Source organism: Leptonychotes weddellii, chromosome 9, assembly GCF_054177405.1.
Source record: "Leptonychotes weddellii isolate Sample4059 chromosome 9, ASM5417740v2, whole genome shotgun sequence".
NCBI lineage: Eukaryota > Metazoa > Chordata > Mammalia > Carnivora > Phocidae > Leptonychotes > Leptonychotes weddellii.
This window is the reverse complement of record NC_138377.1, coordinates 67,136,256-67,153,482: the sequence shown is the minus strand read 5'-3', so window position 1 is coordinate 67,153,482 and position 17,227 is coordinate 67,136,256. Positions and strand designations below refer to the sequence as shown.

The 17,227-nt window shown below is 40.5% G+C and overlaps 1 protein-coding gene and 1 long non-coding RNA gene across 3 annotated transcripts in view; both read left to right on the top strand.

The window, feature by feature from the left end:
* The first annotated feature begins 8,137 nt into the window (after positions 1 to 8,137).
* On the top strand, positions 8,138 to 14,270 carry LOC115940015 (uncharacterized). 2 transcript variants are annotated; one of them, XR_014148563.1, is made up of 3 exons: positions 8,138 to 8,594; positions 9,189 to 9,286; positions 13,998 to 14,270. It is a non-coding gene; the product is annotated as an uncharacterized LOC115940015 (long non-coding RNA). The 2 variants fall into 2 exon arrangements; XR_004074804.2 differs by having other exon boundaries at positions 8,304 to 8,594; positions 9,189 to 9,263.
* A 205-nt stretch (positions 14,271 to 14,475) lies between these two features.
* LOC102731447 (olfactory receptor 4F3/4F16/4F29-like) overlaps positions 14,476 to 17,227 on the top strand; it is a 3,477-nt gene continuing 725 nt past the window's right edge. The window contains exon 1 of the mRNA XM_081829713.1: positions 14,476 to 17,220. Within this exon, the coding sequence (XP_081685839.1) occupies positions 16,461 to 17,220 (760 nt within the window). The 5' untranslated portion in view covers positions 14,476 to 16,460. The remainder of the gene's footprint in view (positions 17,221 to 17,227) is intronic.

The window sequence follows — 17,227 nt, the reverse complement described above, 5'->3', positions numbered from 1 at the left end:
ATGGGAATGAGGAGTTAGCAGAGAGTGCTTGTATGAGATTGTGATGTCTTAATAGTACATCACTTGCAAGAACCAAGGGGAAATACTTTTTTTATTCAGCCTTAGTTTTTACATTAAGAGACTGCTGCTTTGTATTTTCTTAAAAAGAATGTGGTTAAGGGGCACCTGGGTGGCTCAGTCAGTTAAGCATCTGACTTCTGCTCAGGTCGTGATCTCGGGTTGTGGGATCGAGCCCTGGGTTGAGCCTATCGTCAAGCCCTGAGTAGGGCTCCGTGCTCAGCAGGGAGTCTGCTTCTCACTCTCTCTCTCCCTCTGCCACTCCCCTGCTTGTGCTCTCTCTGTCTCTCTCTCAAATAAACAGAATCTTAAAAAAAAAAAAAAGAATGTGTTTAAAAAAAAGAATGTGGTTTAGAAAAGCTATGGAGAGTAAGTAGAGAAGAGCAATGCAATGATGGAAAAGATGAAAACAGGTTTTAAAATGTTTTATTATTATTCAGATGGAAGAGTTAAAGCTAAAGAATAAATCGAGAAACATTTAAACAGAACTTTGATCAGCTGTTCTCAATATGTACATAAGTGAGACAATAAGCTTGTTACATAAATGGAACGCTAATTATATAGTATAAAAAGATACATCCTTTTTTTTTTTTTTTAAGATTTTATTTATTTGACAGAGAGAGGGAACACAAGCAGGGAGAGTGGGAGAGGGAGAAGCAGGCTTCCCACGGAGCTGGAAGCCTGGTGCAGGGCTCCATCCCAGGACCCTGGGATCATGACCTGAGCCGAAGGCGCCCCAGTTTTGTAATCTTTCTTTAGAGAATATCTCACCAAATCTTAAAATAGTTGTTTAAAAACCAGGGTGGAAGATTCTAATGACCTAAATTCTAGGACAAAATCTAACACTATTTAAAGGAATACAATAAAACGCAATAATCAACAATGTAAAAATCACAACTAGCATCCAAGCAAAAATTTTCAGGCATAATTTGCATCGACATGGATAGAGCTGGAGAGTATTGTGCTAAGTGAAATAAATCATTCAGAGAAAGACAAATACTATATGATTTCACTCGTATGTGGAATTTAAGAAACAAAACAAATGAGCAAAGGGGAGAAAACAGAGAGGCAAACCAAGAAACAGACTCTTTATTTAAATTTATTTTTATTATTTTTTTAAGATTTTATTTATTTGTTTGACAAAGAGAGACCAGCGAGAGAGGGAACACAAGCAGGGGGAGGGGGAGAGGGAGAAGCAGGCTCCCCGCAGAGCAGGGAGCCCGATGCAGAGCTAGATCCCAGGACCCTGGGATCACGACCTGAGCCAAAGACAGACGCTTAACGACTGAGCCACCCAGGCGCCCCAAGAAATAGACTCTTAACTATAGAGAACAAACTGATGGATACCAGAGGGGAGGTGGGTGGGGGGATGGGATAAATAGGTGATGGGGATTAAGGAGTGCATTTGTGATGAGCACCCGGTGTTGATGGAAGTGTTGAATTACTATATTGTACACTTGAAACTAATATTACACTGTATTAATGAACTGGAATTTAAATAAAAACTAAAATCTAACTAAATAAATACAAAAAGAAAAAATTATAAAGGAAGTGATTAGTATTAGGTGTTAGTGGTTAAAGGTTGGTGTTAGGGTTAAAGTTAGGGATTAGGGTTATAGTTAGGGTTAGGGCTAGTGTTTGGGTTAGGGTTAAGGTTATGGTACATGCCTGGAATTTTACAGTTCAGAGACCTCTCCAGAGGGTTATGGTTAGGTTAGGTGTTAAGGTTATGGATAGGGTAAATTTTAGGGATAGGATTCAGGGTTAGTGGTTAGACGTAGGAGTCAGTTATGGTTTTGGGTACGGTATGTGCCTGGTATTTTCAGATCAGAGGTATCACAGAGAATAAAACCCCAAACTTCTGCTGGGGTTACTGTAAGAGTTCTGGTTAGAGTTAGGCTTAGGGTTTGTTTCAGGGTGAGGGTATGTGCCTGGTGTTTTGCCATTCAGAAACCTCTCCAGAGGGTTAGGATTTGTGGTTCAGGATTAGAGTTTGGGTTAGTTTTAGGGTTTTGTTTAGGGTTGGTTTTAGGGTTAGCATTGGGTTTGGGTTAGTGTTTGGGTTAGGGTTAAAGTTAAGGTTAGGGCTTAGGGTTTAGCAGTTTGATGTTAGGATATGTGCCTGGAAGACATAAGTATTTTTTTTTTTTTAAGATATATTTACTCATTTTAGACAGAGAGAGAGAGAGAGAGAGTGGGCACATGAGCAGGGGTAGAGGCAGAGGGAGAGGGAGAGGGAGAGAGAGAATCGTCAAGCAGACTTCCCACTGAGCAATTGAACACAGAGCCAGACTCAGGGCTGGATCCCAGGACCCTGAGATCATGACCCAAGCAGGATCCAAGAGTCAGCGGCTTAATGGATTGAGTTACCCAGGCATCCAAAGGAAGATATAAGGATTTCTAAACATATGTGGGAAAGCATGTTGGAATACCTCTGTGCTTAACTCATTAAAGCTACACTGTGCAAAAAAAAAAAAAAATTTTTTTTTTAGGCATACTAAGAAGCATAATAATATGACCCCCAGAAGAAAAATAAATCAACATATTCAGGAATGACAGAAATGATGGAAATATCAGAAAGGGATGTGAAATCTCACCAAGGCATATAACAATTAAATTTTTGAAAACCAGTGATGAGAAAAACTTAAAGGCAACCAGATAAAAAAGATTCATTGCATATAGAATGAGAGCAAATGACTTTTTTTTTTTAAAGATTTATTTATTTACTTATTTGAGAGAGAGAGGGAGAGCGAGAGAGAGAGAAGGAGAGTGCGCACAAGCCCGGCAGGCAGGGGCAGAGGGAGAGGGAGAGAGAGTCTTAAGCAGATTCTGCTCTGATCACGGAGCCTGACACGGGGCTGATCTCATGATCCTGAGATCACAACCTGAGCCAAAACCAAGAGTCAGACCCTGAGCAGACTGCACCATGCAGGTGCCCCACAAATGGCTTCTCTTAAGAAACTAAGTAATCTACCAATGCAATCCCTATCAAAATACCAATAGCATTTCTCACAGAACTAGAACAAATATTCCTAAAATGTGTATGGAACCACAAAAGACCCTGAATAGCCAAAGCAATCTTGAGAAAGAATAAAACTGAAGGTATCACACAATCCTAGATTTCAAGATATACTACAAAGCTGTGGTAATCAGAATAGTATGGTACCGGCAGAAAAATAAACACATAGATCAATAGAACAGATTAGAGACCCTATAAATAAACCCATACTTATATAATTAATCTATAACAAAGGAGGCAAGAATATGCAATGAGGAAAAGACTGTCTCATCAGCAAATTGTGCTGAGAAAACTGGACAGCTACATGCAAAAGAATGAAACTGGATCATTTTCTTACACTATTCACAAAAAATAAGCTCAAAATGGGTTAAAGACCTAAATGTAAGACCTGAAACTATAAAACTCCTAGAGGAAAGGATAGGCAGTAATCTCTTTCATGTTGGCTTTAGCAACATTTTTCTAGATGTCTTCCCAGGCAAGAGAAACAAAAACAAAATTCAACTATTTGGACTACACCAAAATAAAAAGCTTCTGCATAGCAAAGGAAACAAAACAAAAAGTCAATCTAATGAATGGGAGAAGATATTTGCAAATGATATATCTGATAAGGGGTTAATATCCAAAATATATGAAGAACTTATACAACTCAACACCAAAATCACAAATAACCTGATTAAAAATGGGCAGGAGTGCCTGGCTGGCTCAGTCAGAAGAGTGTGTGACTCTTGATCTCAGGGTCATAAATTTGAGCTCCATGTTGGGTGTAGAGATTATTTAAATAAATAAATAAATTTTAAAAATGGGCAGAAGACCTGAATAGACATTTTTCCAGAGAAGACATATAGATGGTCAACAGACACATGAAAAAGATGCTCAACATCACTAATCATCAGGGAAATGCAAATAAAAACCACAATGAGATATCACCTCACACCTGTCAGAATGGCTAGTATCAAAAAGGCAAGAAATAACAAGTGTTGGTGAGGATGTGGAGAAAAAGGAACCTTTGTGCACTGTTGGTGGGAATGTATGTTGGTGAAGCCACTGTGGAAAACAGTATGGAGTTTCCTCAAAAAATTAAAAATAGAAATACCTTACCATTCAGTAATTCCACTACTGAGTATTTACCCAAAGAAAATGAAAACACTAATTCACAAAGATATATGCACCCTTATGTTTATTGCAGCATTATTTACAGTAGCCAAGATATGGAAACAACTTAAGTGTCCATCAGCAGATGAATGGGTAAAGAAGATGTGTAATAAATACATGATGGAATAGTATTCAGCCATGAGAAAGGAAGATATCCTCCCATTTGTGACAACATGGATGTATCTAAAGGATGTTATGTTAAGTGAAATAAGTCAGACAGAGAAAGACACACACCACATAATTTCACTTACATGTGGAATCTAAAAAACAAAACAAATGAAGAAACAGGAAATAAACAAAAAACCAGACTCTTAAATACAGAGAACAAACTGGTTATTGTAGGTGGTAGGAGGGGAGGTAGGTGAGGGGGATGGATGAAATAGATAAAGGGGGATAGAGGGGAGGTAGGTGAGGGGAGGGGAGGTAGGTGAGGGGGATGGATGAAATAGATAAAGGGGAATAAGAGGTACAAACTTCCATTTATAAAATAAAGAAGTCACGGAGATGAAAAGTACAGCATAGGGAATAAAGTCAATAACATCATAACAATTTTGTTTGGTGACAGATGGTGACTACACTTATTTCGTGAGCACTGAGTAATGTACAGAATTGTTGAATCAGTATGTTGTATACCTGAAACTAATGCCACATTGTATGTTTATTATACTTCAATTAAAAATGTTTATTTTTGTTTTTGTTTTTTAAGATTTTATTTATTTATTTGACAGAGAGACACAGCGAGAGAGGGAACACAAGCAGGGGGAGTGGGAGAAGGAGAAGCAGACTTCCCGCTGAGCAGGGAGCCTGATGCGGGGCTCGATCCCAGGACCCTGGGACCACAGCCTGAGCCGAATGCAGATGCCCAATGACTGAGCCACCCAGGAGCCCCTAGTTTTGTTTTTCTTAAAAAAAAAACAAAACACAAGGGGAATCACAATCCCATTTTGCTATGTATTGTCAAATGGTCAATCTCCCTCCACCTTCTGTGCTCTTTGACAGGAAGCTGATCTGTGATTTTTGGTCACATCTTCTCTCATTAACCCAAGGTGCCCACAGTTATTTCCAAGAATTCTCAGCTTTGTTCACAAACCATGGCCTTCCATGAGCAAACTGCTGGCAAGCCTCTGTAAATGCTGTGCTGTTTCAGATTTTCATATCTTTTTTTTTAGATTTTCATATCTTTATATGAGCAGCTCCTTCTGTCACTGCTCAAAGTCACATTATCACCCAACTACCAACTATTACCTTTTTGATGAAGCCTTTTTATACTTTCCACTCATATCTTATTATTTATCTTCTATGTGGAGCTTTTATTTATTTATTAAATTTTATTTATTTATTTGACAGAGAGAGACACAGTGAGAGAGGGAACACAAGCAGGGGGAGTGGGAGAGGGAGAAGCAGGCTTCCCACAGAGCAGGGAACCTGACATGGGGCTCGATCCCAGGACCCTGGGATCATGACCTGAGCCGAAGGCAGACGCTTAACGACTGAGCCACCCAGGTGCCCCTATGTGGAGCTTTTAATACTACATTTATCCTCTATTTAAAATATTTCTTTACATTTCTCTCATTCACAGACTGTGAATTCTTTGAGGGAGATTCCATGTCTCCTCTTCTTCTTCCTTCTGTATAATTATCATCTATAATAGAACTTGGTATATTAGAATCTCAATTAGTGTTTTTAGAAATGATGTGAATTCCTTGAAATTTTCACTCTTTTCTCTACCATCCTGATCAACGGTCTTTGAACATGTAAAGAAAAATATTTTGTCATGAGGACTAATTAGATACTACAAAAGTCACAAGTGAAACAGGAAATATAACCATATTCATAAAAATCTTATAAATATTTATTTGGAAGAGCAACGGACATTTAGAGGTAAGAATATTGATGAGACCCTTAGATAGATGAATAGGTAGATTCAGAATAGTGTCAAAAACAAAGAGTCTTTATGTTTTAGTTGGCTCTTTTTCTTGGATTGTTGTATTTTTAAATTTTTTTAAAAGATTTTATTTATTTATTCGACAGAGAGAGACACAGCGAGAGAGGGAACACAAGCAGAGGGAGTGGGAGAGGGAGAAGCAGGCTCCCCGCCGAGCAGGGAGCCCAATGCGGGGCTCGATCCCAGGACCCTGGGATCAGGACCTGAGCTGAAGGCAGACGCCCAACCACTGAGCCACCCAGGCGCCCCTTGGATTGTTGTATTTTCTAAACCCCAGAATATACTGGTTTTTCTTTTTGCAACCTGTCCAAATGCATATATCTAGAAAATAAATATCCAATTTTGTGTGTTTGTGTCTGTCTTATATGTATACATATGGGAGAACAGTAAAGATGATTTTCAGTAAAAAAGCAATTAAAAGAGGGTCGCCTAGGTGGCTCAGTTGGTTAAGTGTTTGACTCTTGAGCTCAGCTCAGGTCTTGATCTTGGAGTTGTGAGTTCAAGCCCTTCATTGGGCTCCATGCTGGGCATAGAACCTACTTAAAAAAAAGTAATCAAAAGATATTTTCATTAATCTTAGGACTTCATCTTCATCTCAAGCCCCGAGGTAAAAAACAAAACAAAACAAAAACAAAAACAAAACCACAACAACCTGATAAAACTTATTTATTCATGAGGGAGTTCTTCCCCTACGTGACTCATTAAGTGTCTCCTCTTACATTGCTCTGGGAAAATCAGTCTTATTCTGAGACCATTGCCAGCACAGACTGAAATCATATTGGTCTTCCCTCTGCTATGTGGTACCATTTTTGACTACCCTCTGTATTGCTAATTAGCTATCTCTTTTCCACTCTGGGGGAATTTCAAATAGGTCCACATGCCAGATGTGAGTTTTCTGAGGATGCTGCTATTTCAGGTCTGCTAGAAAACAGGTGGGTGAGAAGGACAGGCAAAACAGATGCAATCATATTGTTGTGTTTTGTCGACTAAGATGTTTTCTGGTACTAAATTGGAGTTTGAAATCACCACTGAAGATTTCAAACTGCGATTTAGTTGTGGTCCAGGAGAAGAGGGCACTCAGAAGAGAAAGAGTTGAGAAGAGTAGTTGAGTCAATGGGCAGGGTTTGAAAAATATTCTGCAGGGAACTTATGTTGGTCTTTATATATATTTTTAAAGATTTTATTTATTTATTCGACAGAGAGAGACACAGTGAGAGAGGGAACACAAGTAGAGGGAGTGGGAGAGGGAGAAGCAGGCTTCCCACGGAGCAGGGATCCCGATGTGGGACTCGATTCCAGGACCCTGGGACCATGACCTGAGCGGAAGGCAGACGCTTAACGACTGAGCCACCCGGGCGCCCCTGTGTTGGTCTTTAAAAGGCATAGAGAGGGGGCGCCCGGGTGGCTCAGTCAGTTAAGCATCTGCCTTCGGCTCAGGTCATGATCCCGGGGTGCCGGGATGGAGCCCCGCCTCGGGCTCCCTGCTCCGCGGGAAGCCTGCTTCTCCCTCTGCCCTTCACCCACTCATGCTCTCTGTCAAATAAATAAATAAATAAATAAATAAAATCTTAAAAAAAAAAAGGGATAGAGAGGTATTCAGTGTCACATATTCAAGGGTACGAACCATGATTGTGGAAGAGTCAGGCACGATCCAAGAGGCACACAGGAGTGTAAATGACATTAGGATGCACATAGAGTATGTAGATTTAGGTCAGATTTAGTCTGGCAGGGGTGCCTGGGTGGCTCAGTCCGTTAAGCGTCTGCCTTCGGCTCAGGTCATGATCTCAGAGTCCTGGGATCGAGCCCCGCATTGGGCTCCCTGCTCCGCGGGGAGCCTGCTTCTCCCTTTGCCTCTGCCCCTCTCCCTGCTCATGCACTCTCTCTCTCTCTGTCAAATAAATAAATAAAATCTTAAAAAAAAAAAAAGATTTAGTCTGGCAGTAAACATCCACTCCAGAGTTGGTAACAGTATCTGGTTTTGGTGGTGGAACACAACTTCTATGTGGACCAAGAAAACAGAAATATGCAATTTAGCCACTGTTTGCCAAAGAAGCAGGAATTGCATGTTCTTTCCTCCTACACTGACCATTTAATTAGTTATTATAATAAATGACTGAGCAGAAAAAATCTGAAGTAATTGCTGAGGTCAAATATTCTAATTTATTTCATTGGACGCACATCTTCCTGAATGATTCAGAAAACCTTGATATCTGGGTTATTTGTATATCCATTGTTTCATTCAACAAAAAGTACTTCCTCAGCTTCTGTTATGTTTTCAACATTAGCCAGAGTTCTGGGAATACAGAGAAAAATACACAACTTCTTCCCCCCATGAGCTGGACTCAGGGGGAATAGGAGATAGAAACCGAAAGTTATGTTGCATCACTGAGCCTGGAGCAGGAACAGCTGAGAGGTGGAGAGGTAAGTAAGGGAGGCATACCATTTAGGGAAATGTCTCATTAGAAAAGAAGTGGAAAGAATGGGGAAAACTTTGGTTTCTAGTTAAGGATCTGCCATTCTCCATCGCAGATGAGGCTTTCTGTCAAGTATTTTCTGAGAAGGAAAACTCAGGTCCTTGTCTTTGTGAGATTAGCCTCTTTCTAAAAGCCTTCTACTGGGTGTGTGGCTAGGGCGCTTTGGAATTTTCAATATTTAAGCTAGTTTTTAATTCCTTTCCTGTATTTTTCCATTTGGGCATGTTAGTCTCTAGTCTCAGAACTTGAGGGAAGTTTCACTCTGTTTCCTTTTTGCTTTCTCTTCTCCATGATTCTTTTTATCACTCTTTCCCTATTACTTACTCCTTTGCTTAATTTTTGTTTTCTTTATCATTAAATTGTTTTTTCTTTCTACTCCTTACCATCATTCTTCTTCTCTTTGTATGTTTTCTTTATCTTCATCTTCTAAAATATCTTATTTTAAACAGTTAAGTTGAAATTGCAAAGGAATTAATTCAAATTAATTTAGCAAACACTGACTTCCTAGAATTGACAATTCTGCCCTCTGAAACTCTCCTAGGATGAAGATAGAGATGAATAATGCAGAGACCCTGCCCTCTAGTGCTTGGAAACACAGGAACCAAGTCATGCATATGTAACTATACTGTAGGACAAAAGGTGCTGTGCTAAGTAGGAAGTGCTACGGCAAAGAGAGGGAACAAGATTTTTTTTTCCTGCTAGGATAATTGGGGAGATTTCATGAAATGGGTGGCACTTAAATGGGGCTGTGAAAAATGAACAACATTTCAAGATAGATGAGGCAGCGTTTTTTATTTGGAAGGGAGAGTCTGAAGAAAAGGAAGAAAAGAGTTTCAGAGATGGTGAAGGGTTTGTTTGGCTGAAGATAGGGTGAGTTGGTGCTGGGGCCCAAACACAGAGGCCCTAGAATACCTGGGTTGTTTTCCAGTCAATGGGAAATCTCCAATTTGGATTAGTAGAGAGGCACAGCTAGTGCTTCTGGAATATTATTTTGCTGTAGAATAGGCGGGGGCGGGCAGAGACTGGGAACCAGGAACACTCTGGATTTTGCAGGAGCCTTGTATTTTCCTTTTTCGGCTCATCAGTCCTCACTACTGTATCATCTTGAAGCTCTGGTCTATTGGTTCATCCTCTATTTCTTATTGGTTTCTCTTCCCTGCTTCCCTGGATCCCACTCCATCCCAACCAGATTCTAGATAAATCATGGAAAATTTTGATTTTTTTTTTTAAATTTTATTTATTTATTTGACAGAGAGAGACACAGCGAGAGAGGGAACACAAGCAGGGGAAGTGGGAGAGGGAGAAGCAGGCTTTCCGCGGAGCAGGGAGTCCAATGTGGGGCTCAATCCCAGGACCCTGGGATCATGACCTGAGCGGAAGGCAGACGCTTAATGACTGAGCCACCCAGGCGCCCCGATTTTTTTTTTCTTTTTCAAGTAGTAAAACTGCAGGATGTCGGATGATCTTTTCCTTAGTTTGAGGGCTTTTCATTTATTTATTTAAAGATTTATTTATTTATTTGAGAGAGAGAGCTCGAGAGTGCGAACAGGGGGAGGGGCAGAGGGATAGGGAGACAAGCAAACTCCCCATTCAGTGGGAGCCTGATGTGGGGCTCGATCCCAGGACCCTGAGATCACGACCTGTGCTGAAATCGAGAGTCAGTCAGTCACTCAACCAACTGAGCCATCCAGGCATCCCTCTTTTATTTATTTGATGGTGATATCAAATGATAAAAGGGACGGTAATAGGCAGAAATCATTTTATACATCTACTTGAAAATCTATGGTTCAAAAACCTCATTGACAGTATAGCCACTAAAAGACAGACCTTCTGATCTAGTACAGTTCAAATTCACCTGTTACTACTTTAGTGTTCTTGCTATAACAAGAAGCCTTATTATAACATGTTTGTGTCTTCACAAATTTTTTTTTCCCTTTTCCCTTCCTGACTTAGAACAATACATGGCCCTTGTATTTTGCAAGGCTAAGCCTTCTTATCTTTATTTTTTATTTCATCCATTTTTGCTACTCCAGAGCCTTATGACCAATTACCTCTGGCTGTTGTGCACTTTCATATTCTCCCCCACTGGTTCCTATGAAACACTCATTTCTCCTGTTTATTTACTCATTAAAGGTCCTTTTATTTTGGGCTCTCTCCATGTATTCTTCTCCTCCTTTATTTTTAAATTGTATACTCTCAAGAGACTAACTTTCTTTTCTTTTTTTTTTTTAAAGATTTTATTTATTTATTTGACAGAGAGAGAGATAGCGAGAGAGGGAACAGAGCAGGGGGAGTGGGAGAGGGAGAAGCAGGCCTCCCGCAGAGCAGGGAGCCCGATGCGGGGCTCAATCCCAGGACCCTGGGATCATGACCTGAGCCGAAGGCAGTCGCTTAATGACTGAGCCACCCAGGCGCCCCAAGAGACTAACTTTCTTAACAGCCTACTTTTACCTTAACCCTGGGCAGTCTGAGTTCCTCCCTCTATTATTCATTTATTCCATAAATATTCATGGAGCACATCTGATGTGTTACATTCTAGGCACTGGGAATATATTAGTGAAGAATTCCTAGCAGTGCCTTGCTTTCAAATACCAGTTTTCTTTTGTTGATCCCAGAAATGCTGAATTAATTCTTATTCCTCTTGATTCCACTGCAACACTATTCACCTTCTGAAATAATCTCATTTCTTGACTTCTAGAGTTCTGAACTCTCTGGTTCTCTGGAACCTTTTCTTTCCCTGTTTTTGTTTCATTTTCCCAGACTTTAATTAATTAATTAATTAATTTATTAATTTATTTATTATAGATTTTACTTATTTATTTGATAGAGGAGACACAGCGAGAGAGGGAACAGAAGCAGGGGGAGCGGGAGAGGGAGAAGCAGGCTTCCCGCTGAGCAGGGAGCCTGATGTGGGGCTCGATCCCAGGACCCTGGGATCATGACCTGAGGTGAAGGCAGATGCTTAACTACTGAGCCACCCAGGTGCGCCTTTCTCCCAGACTTTAAATCTTGGGCTTTTCTCATAGCATATTTGACTTTTCCTCTAGATACATATATTTCTTGTGGCTTCAATGATCATATCTATGCAGATGATTTCTAAGTCACCTCTCTAGCCTTAGCTCCTTTAAAAAAACAAACACCACTTTACAGGTATCAAGTTCCTCAACTTAAATCCCCATTATGGAGTATTTCATCCCCCATAGCCTGGCTTTCTAGGGTCTCTGCAATCTGTTTTCTACTTATCTTTACCTTTTATCTCCTATGTTCCTCCTACACAACCTTGCATAGAAGCCATAAAAGTCATTGTTTTCCACCCAAAACTGCTGCTCACTCTCACCGCTGTACCTTTGCACATGCTGTTCCCCCGTCTGGAATATTCCTATCCATCTTCTTTTTCTGTTATTTTTTAAAAATTGTGAAATATTCTACATACAGAGGAGTGTATAAACATAGGTATATTAAAAATAATGTGGGGCGCCTGGGTGGCTCAGATGGTTAGGCGTCTGCCTTCGGCTCAGGTCATGATCCCAGGGTCCTGGGATCGAGTCCTGCATCGGGCTTCCCGCTCCTTGGGAGCCTGCTTCTCCCTCTGTTTCTCTCTGTCTCTCATGAATAAATAAATAAAATCTTTAAAAAAAAAAAAGAAAAAAAAATAATGTGAATTCCTGTGCACTCATCACTCAGGTTAAAAGAGTTTTTCTAGTACCTTATAAAGCTCCCGTGTTTCTCTGTTTTTGTTCCTCTCTTTCCTTTCTACAGTTAACCTCCATGTGGTTTTTGTGTTAACAATCCCTTGCTTTGGGATGCCTGGATGGCTTAGTCAGTTAAGTGTCTGCCTTTGGCTCAGGTCATGATCCCGGGGTCCTGGGATGGAGTCCCCCATAGGGCTCCCTGCTCAGCAGGAAGTCTGCTTCTCCCTCTGCCTGCCTCTCCCCCTGCGTGTGCTCTCTCTCTTTCTCTCTCTGACAAATAAAGTCTTTAAAAAAATCCCTTGCTTTTTCTTTTCCTATTATTCTGTTATTTATGTATGCAAAGGAGGCAAAAGCAAAAAAAAATGTGCATTGTTTAAAGATGAATACTACTGGATGTCCACCTTTCACTTAACACTTTACATGTCTAGACTAGAATCCTTCATCTCCTGCCCTCCCTGCCACCTGGGTTTTCCTTCAAGGAGGGATTTGCTGCCCAGCCCTGGGGAGTGCCATCAGCAGATAGCCCTGGGGTCACACCCTGACCAGAGCAGCCCACATGTGCTGGATGACTGAGTGAAGGGAAGTATAAGTGCCCAGCTATTTCCAGCCCACATGGGGCAATCTCATGGAACAAAACTCCTTCCAGGGCTCAGTAGGGTGGGGATTTGTTGGGTCTGCATCACAGTTAGACTTTGTCTTTTGCCCAATCCTGCCTCCTCTGACTTCTCCTTAAAGGTGTTAATCTCTCATGATCATCTTACACCCTAACCTCCACCTCGGTGCTTGCTTTTGGGAAACCTGGACTGCTATACTGCCCCACTTTTCCTCCTTTTAGCAAAATTATTTTTATTAATTTTGCATCTAAATCCATGGGTAATGGGGGCGCGTGGGTGTCTCCTTCGGTTAAGTGTCTGACTCTTGATTTTGGCTCAGGTTGTGATCTTGGGGCTGTGGGATCGAGCCCCAGGAGGGTCCCCTCTCAGTGGGGAGTCTGCTTGGGATTCTCTCTCTTCCTCTCTGTCTGCTTCTGCCTCCCACCTCCACTCGTGAGTGTGCTCTCTTTCTCTCAAATAAATAAATAAATCTTTAAAAAAAATAAATCCGTGGGTGATATTGCCCTGAAGTTTTTTTTTCTCATACTGCCCTGGTCAAATTTTAGTATGGACATTATGTTAGTCTCAAAAAATAAGGTAGGGGAGAAAATTTTCTCTCTTTGCAATATCAGTAGAATTATAGTTATTGGTTCCTTGAGTTTTTGGTAGATTTTGCCATAAAAAGAATTGTGTTTACCGGAAGATTTTTAAAATTCAACTTAAATTTTTTAATCCCTTTAATGGAGTTATAAGATTTTTTAGGTTTCCTATCTTATTAATTGTGGTCCCCACAGAAAACAGCACACTCAAGTAGAGTAATAGAGGGAAGATTCACAATGAGTAGACTATTTAGAAAGATGAGGATGGGATTAAGGGAAACCAGTAAGGCATGGTGAAGCATCCCAGGGTGGTTGCTGGGATCTGTAAAGGAAGTTACAGATGTAGGAGAGGGCTGCCCTATTAAAGAGAAATGCAGACATTGCAGCCCGGGGCCGGGAGGGGACTGTCAGGCCATTGATATCCTTATCTTTCACTCTCTCTTCCTGGCCTCTTGTTTCTTGTTAGTGCCTCTCATTGATCAGAAGCAGCCAACAGTGAGAGCAGGGGAGCCCAGTTTATGCAGTCCTTAAAGGCCTTCTCCAGAGGTGTGGAGCAGGGTGGAGAAGGACAGTGGCTCTAGAATGTCCAGCACAGTGAGTTTTGGTAAGTTATGTTTTACTAGATATTTGCTGATATTATCAAAATTTTGGAATATGTTGGCATAAAGTTGTTTATTATAGTCTCTTATTATGCTTTCAATGTCTGTAACATCTCTACTTATATTCCTCTTTTGTTCTTTTTTTTTTTTTTTTTTTTTTAATATTTTATTTATTTGCAAGAGAGAGAATGAGAGACAGCATGAGAGGGAGGAGGGTCAGAGGGAGAAGCAGACTCCCTGCTGAGCAGGGAGCCCGATGCGGGACTCGATCCCGGGACTCCAGGATCATGACCTGAGCCGAAGGCAGTCGCTTAACCAACTGAGCCACCCAGGCGCCCCCCTCTTTTGTTCTTGATATTAGTTCTATGTGCCATCTCTCTGTTTTTTGCTTGATTCATTTCATCAGAGGCTTATCAATTTTACTTGTCTTTTCAAAGAACAGCCTTTGTTTCTGTAGATTCTCTATAGTTTATTTTTGTTTTCTCTTTCATTAATAGAAAATGTTTTTGTTTTGTGGCTGTGTTTACTACTTTTAAAGATGGACACTTAGCTCATTAAGTTTTAGATTAATTTTAAGCCTTTTTTCTTTCTCTAATATAAGCAGTTAGACTATATATTTTCCTCTACTGCTTTCACTTCATCCTATTGGATTTGGTATAAAATGTTTTCTTATTTCCATTGTGATTTCATCTTTGACCCAAGAGTTATTTAAAAGTGTGTTACCTAATTTCCAAACATACGAAGATTTTATAGTTACATTTTGGTTAGTGGTTATACCTTAATTGCTTTGGGCCTGGAATATGGTTTGCATGGTAGCAATCTTTTGAAATTTGTTAAGATTTGCTCTATAATACAGCATATGGTAAAGTTTTGTAATGCTCTATAAATACTTGAGTGTTCTGCATATATTGGGGACAGGGATCTATATAATTCAATTTGATTAATCATGTTTTTAAACCTTCATTATGCCGACTGCTATTTTGTTGGTTTGTCCTATTGTTCACCGAAGGAAATGTTTCACTCTCCCACTATTTCCACAAGTATACAGAATGTCCCTATTTCTTTTGTAGTTCTGCCAGTTTTTTTCTTTTTATGTTTTTAGGCATTTTGAAGTCCCTGTGGGCTAGTAGAAGCAACAATTTATTGCCATATAATACTTAGTACCTTTGTTTTCCTTTCACTACAAAATTCTATTTAAATTCTTTTCCATTTCTCTCTTGAAGGGGCTTCCTGACATCAGAGGAGAACCCGTGGTGAAATTTTAAACAGAGTCAGTCAAAACAAGGGAAGTTGGTGGGAGATGAAGTGAGATTAGGACCAATAGATTTAGAGCCTTTGTCAAGTCTACTTAAGTGCCACTTAAATTTGGTTTGACCAAATGAATAGAGGTGGTAGTTAATTTTCAAAATTTGTACATTCTTTTAGAAATCTATTTTTTAAAGATTTATTTATTTGAGAGAGAAAGAGAGAGAGCGTGTGTGAGCAGGGGGAGGAGCAGAGGGAGAGGGAAAGCAGACTCTCTGATGAGTGCCGAGCCAGACGCAGGGCTCGATCTCATGCCCCTGAGATCATGAGCTGAACTGAAAACAAGAGTCTGACACTTAACTGACTGAGCCACTCAGGCGCTCCTATATTCTTTTAAATAGACAGTATGGTGGCTTTGTATTGTGTCAGCTTGTCTAGATTGAGCTACATGCTCTAGAATTCCTTTTTCTCTGTTTCCAACTAGAATACATTGTAAAGGATATTCTTTTGCAATATTTCTAGGTTAAAGTGAAACAGCGGCCATATTTATAGCTCATACACGTTGTCATTTCTCTGCTGGCTTATCTCATTGGGGTGAGGCAGTGGCCGGGACCACAACTGCCACACCCTCTTTGGGATCCTTCTTGAGCTTCTCTGACTTGTGGGCCCGCTGTGTGTTTAGCTCTGTGGTGGAGGGCCCTGGCTTCTGCAGTACATCTATACCATTGAGGTTAGAGGCAATGAACACTGACACTAATTTTCATCTGTCCTTGAGGACTTTAGCTTTTGCTTGTGCGTTCCAGTTTATTTTTGTTTTCCTTCAATTTACATCCATCTTCCCTTCCTGGGGGCCTGTCCTGTGGACGTCAAGCTACGTCATCAGATGCAAAGACAATAGACTTACAGAAACTGCTGAATCAGCTTCCATGATTATGCAAGGTCAAATCACTAAGAAATACCTTAGTATATTATCTCCTAGTGGTCTGCTTCTCTAATGCAACCTTGATGGATATGGCCAGTAATCCCAATTTGTTATTTTTTTCCTGTTCTTTCAGGCAAATTTGGAGCCCAAAGTGACTGAAACCATGGGGGTAGGAAATAATTCGGTGGTGTCTGAGATTGTGTTGGTGGGACTCACCAGTTCTTTGGAGATGCAGCTTGTCCTATTTCTAGTTTTCTCTGTGTTCTATATAACAAGTATTTTAGGAAACCTCCTCATTGTGCTCACAGTGATCTCTGACTCCCATTTACACTCCCCCATGTACTTCCTGCTGGCCAACCTCTCCTTTATTGACATGTGGGTTTCCTCCATTGCAGCTCCCAAGATGATTTCTGATCTTTTCAAGGAGAGAAAAGTAATCTCTTTCCAAGGCTGCATTGCTCAGATGTTCTTCATTCATGTTATTGGAGGAACTGAGATGGTTCTGCTCATTGCCATGGCCCTTGACCGTTATGTTGCTATATGCAGGCCTCTCCACTACCTGACCATCATGAACTTCAGAACTTGTATTTTACTCTTGGTGGTAGCCTGGACCATTGGAATCATCCACTCATTGATCCAACTTGTATTTGTTGTAAACCTGCCATTTTGTGGCCCCAATGAAGTGGACAGCTTTTACTGTGATCTTCCTCGATTTATTAGGCTTGCCTGCACAGACACTTACAGATTGGAGCTCATGGTCACTGCCAATAGTGGTTTCATCTCTCTGGGAACTTTTTTCATTTTGGTTATTTCCTATATCTTCATCTTGGTCATTGTTTGGCAACGTTCTTCAGGTGGCTTGTCCAAGGCTCTCTCTACTCTGTCAGCTCACATCACAGTTGTGGTCTTATTTTTTGGTCCATGTATTTT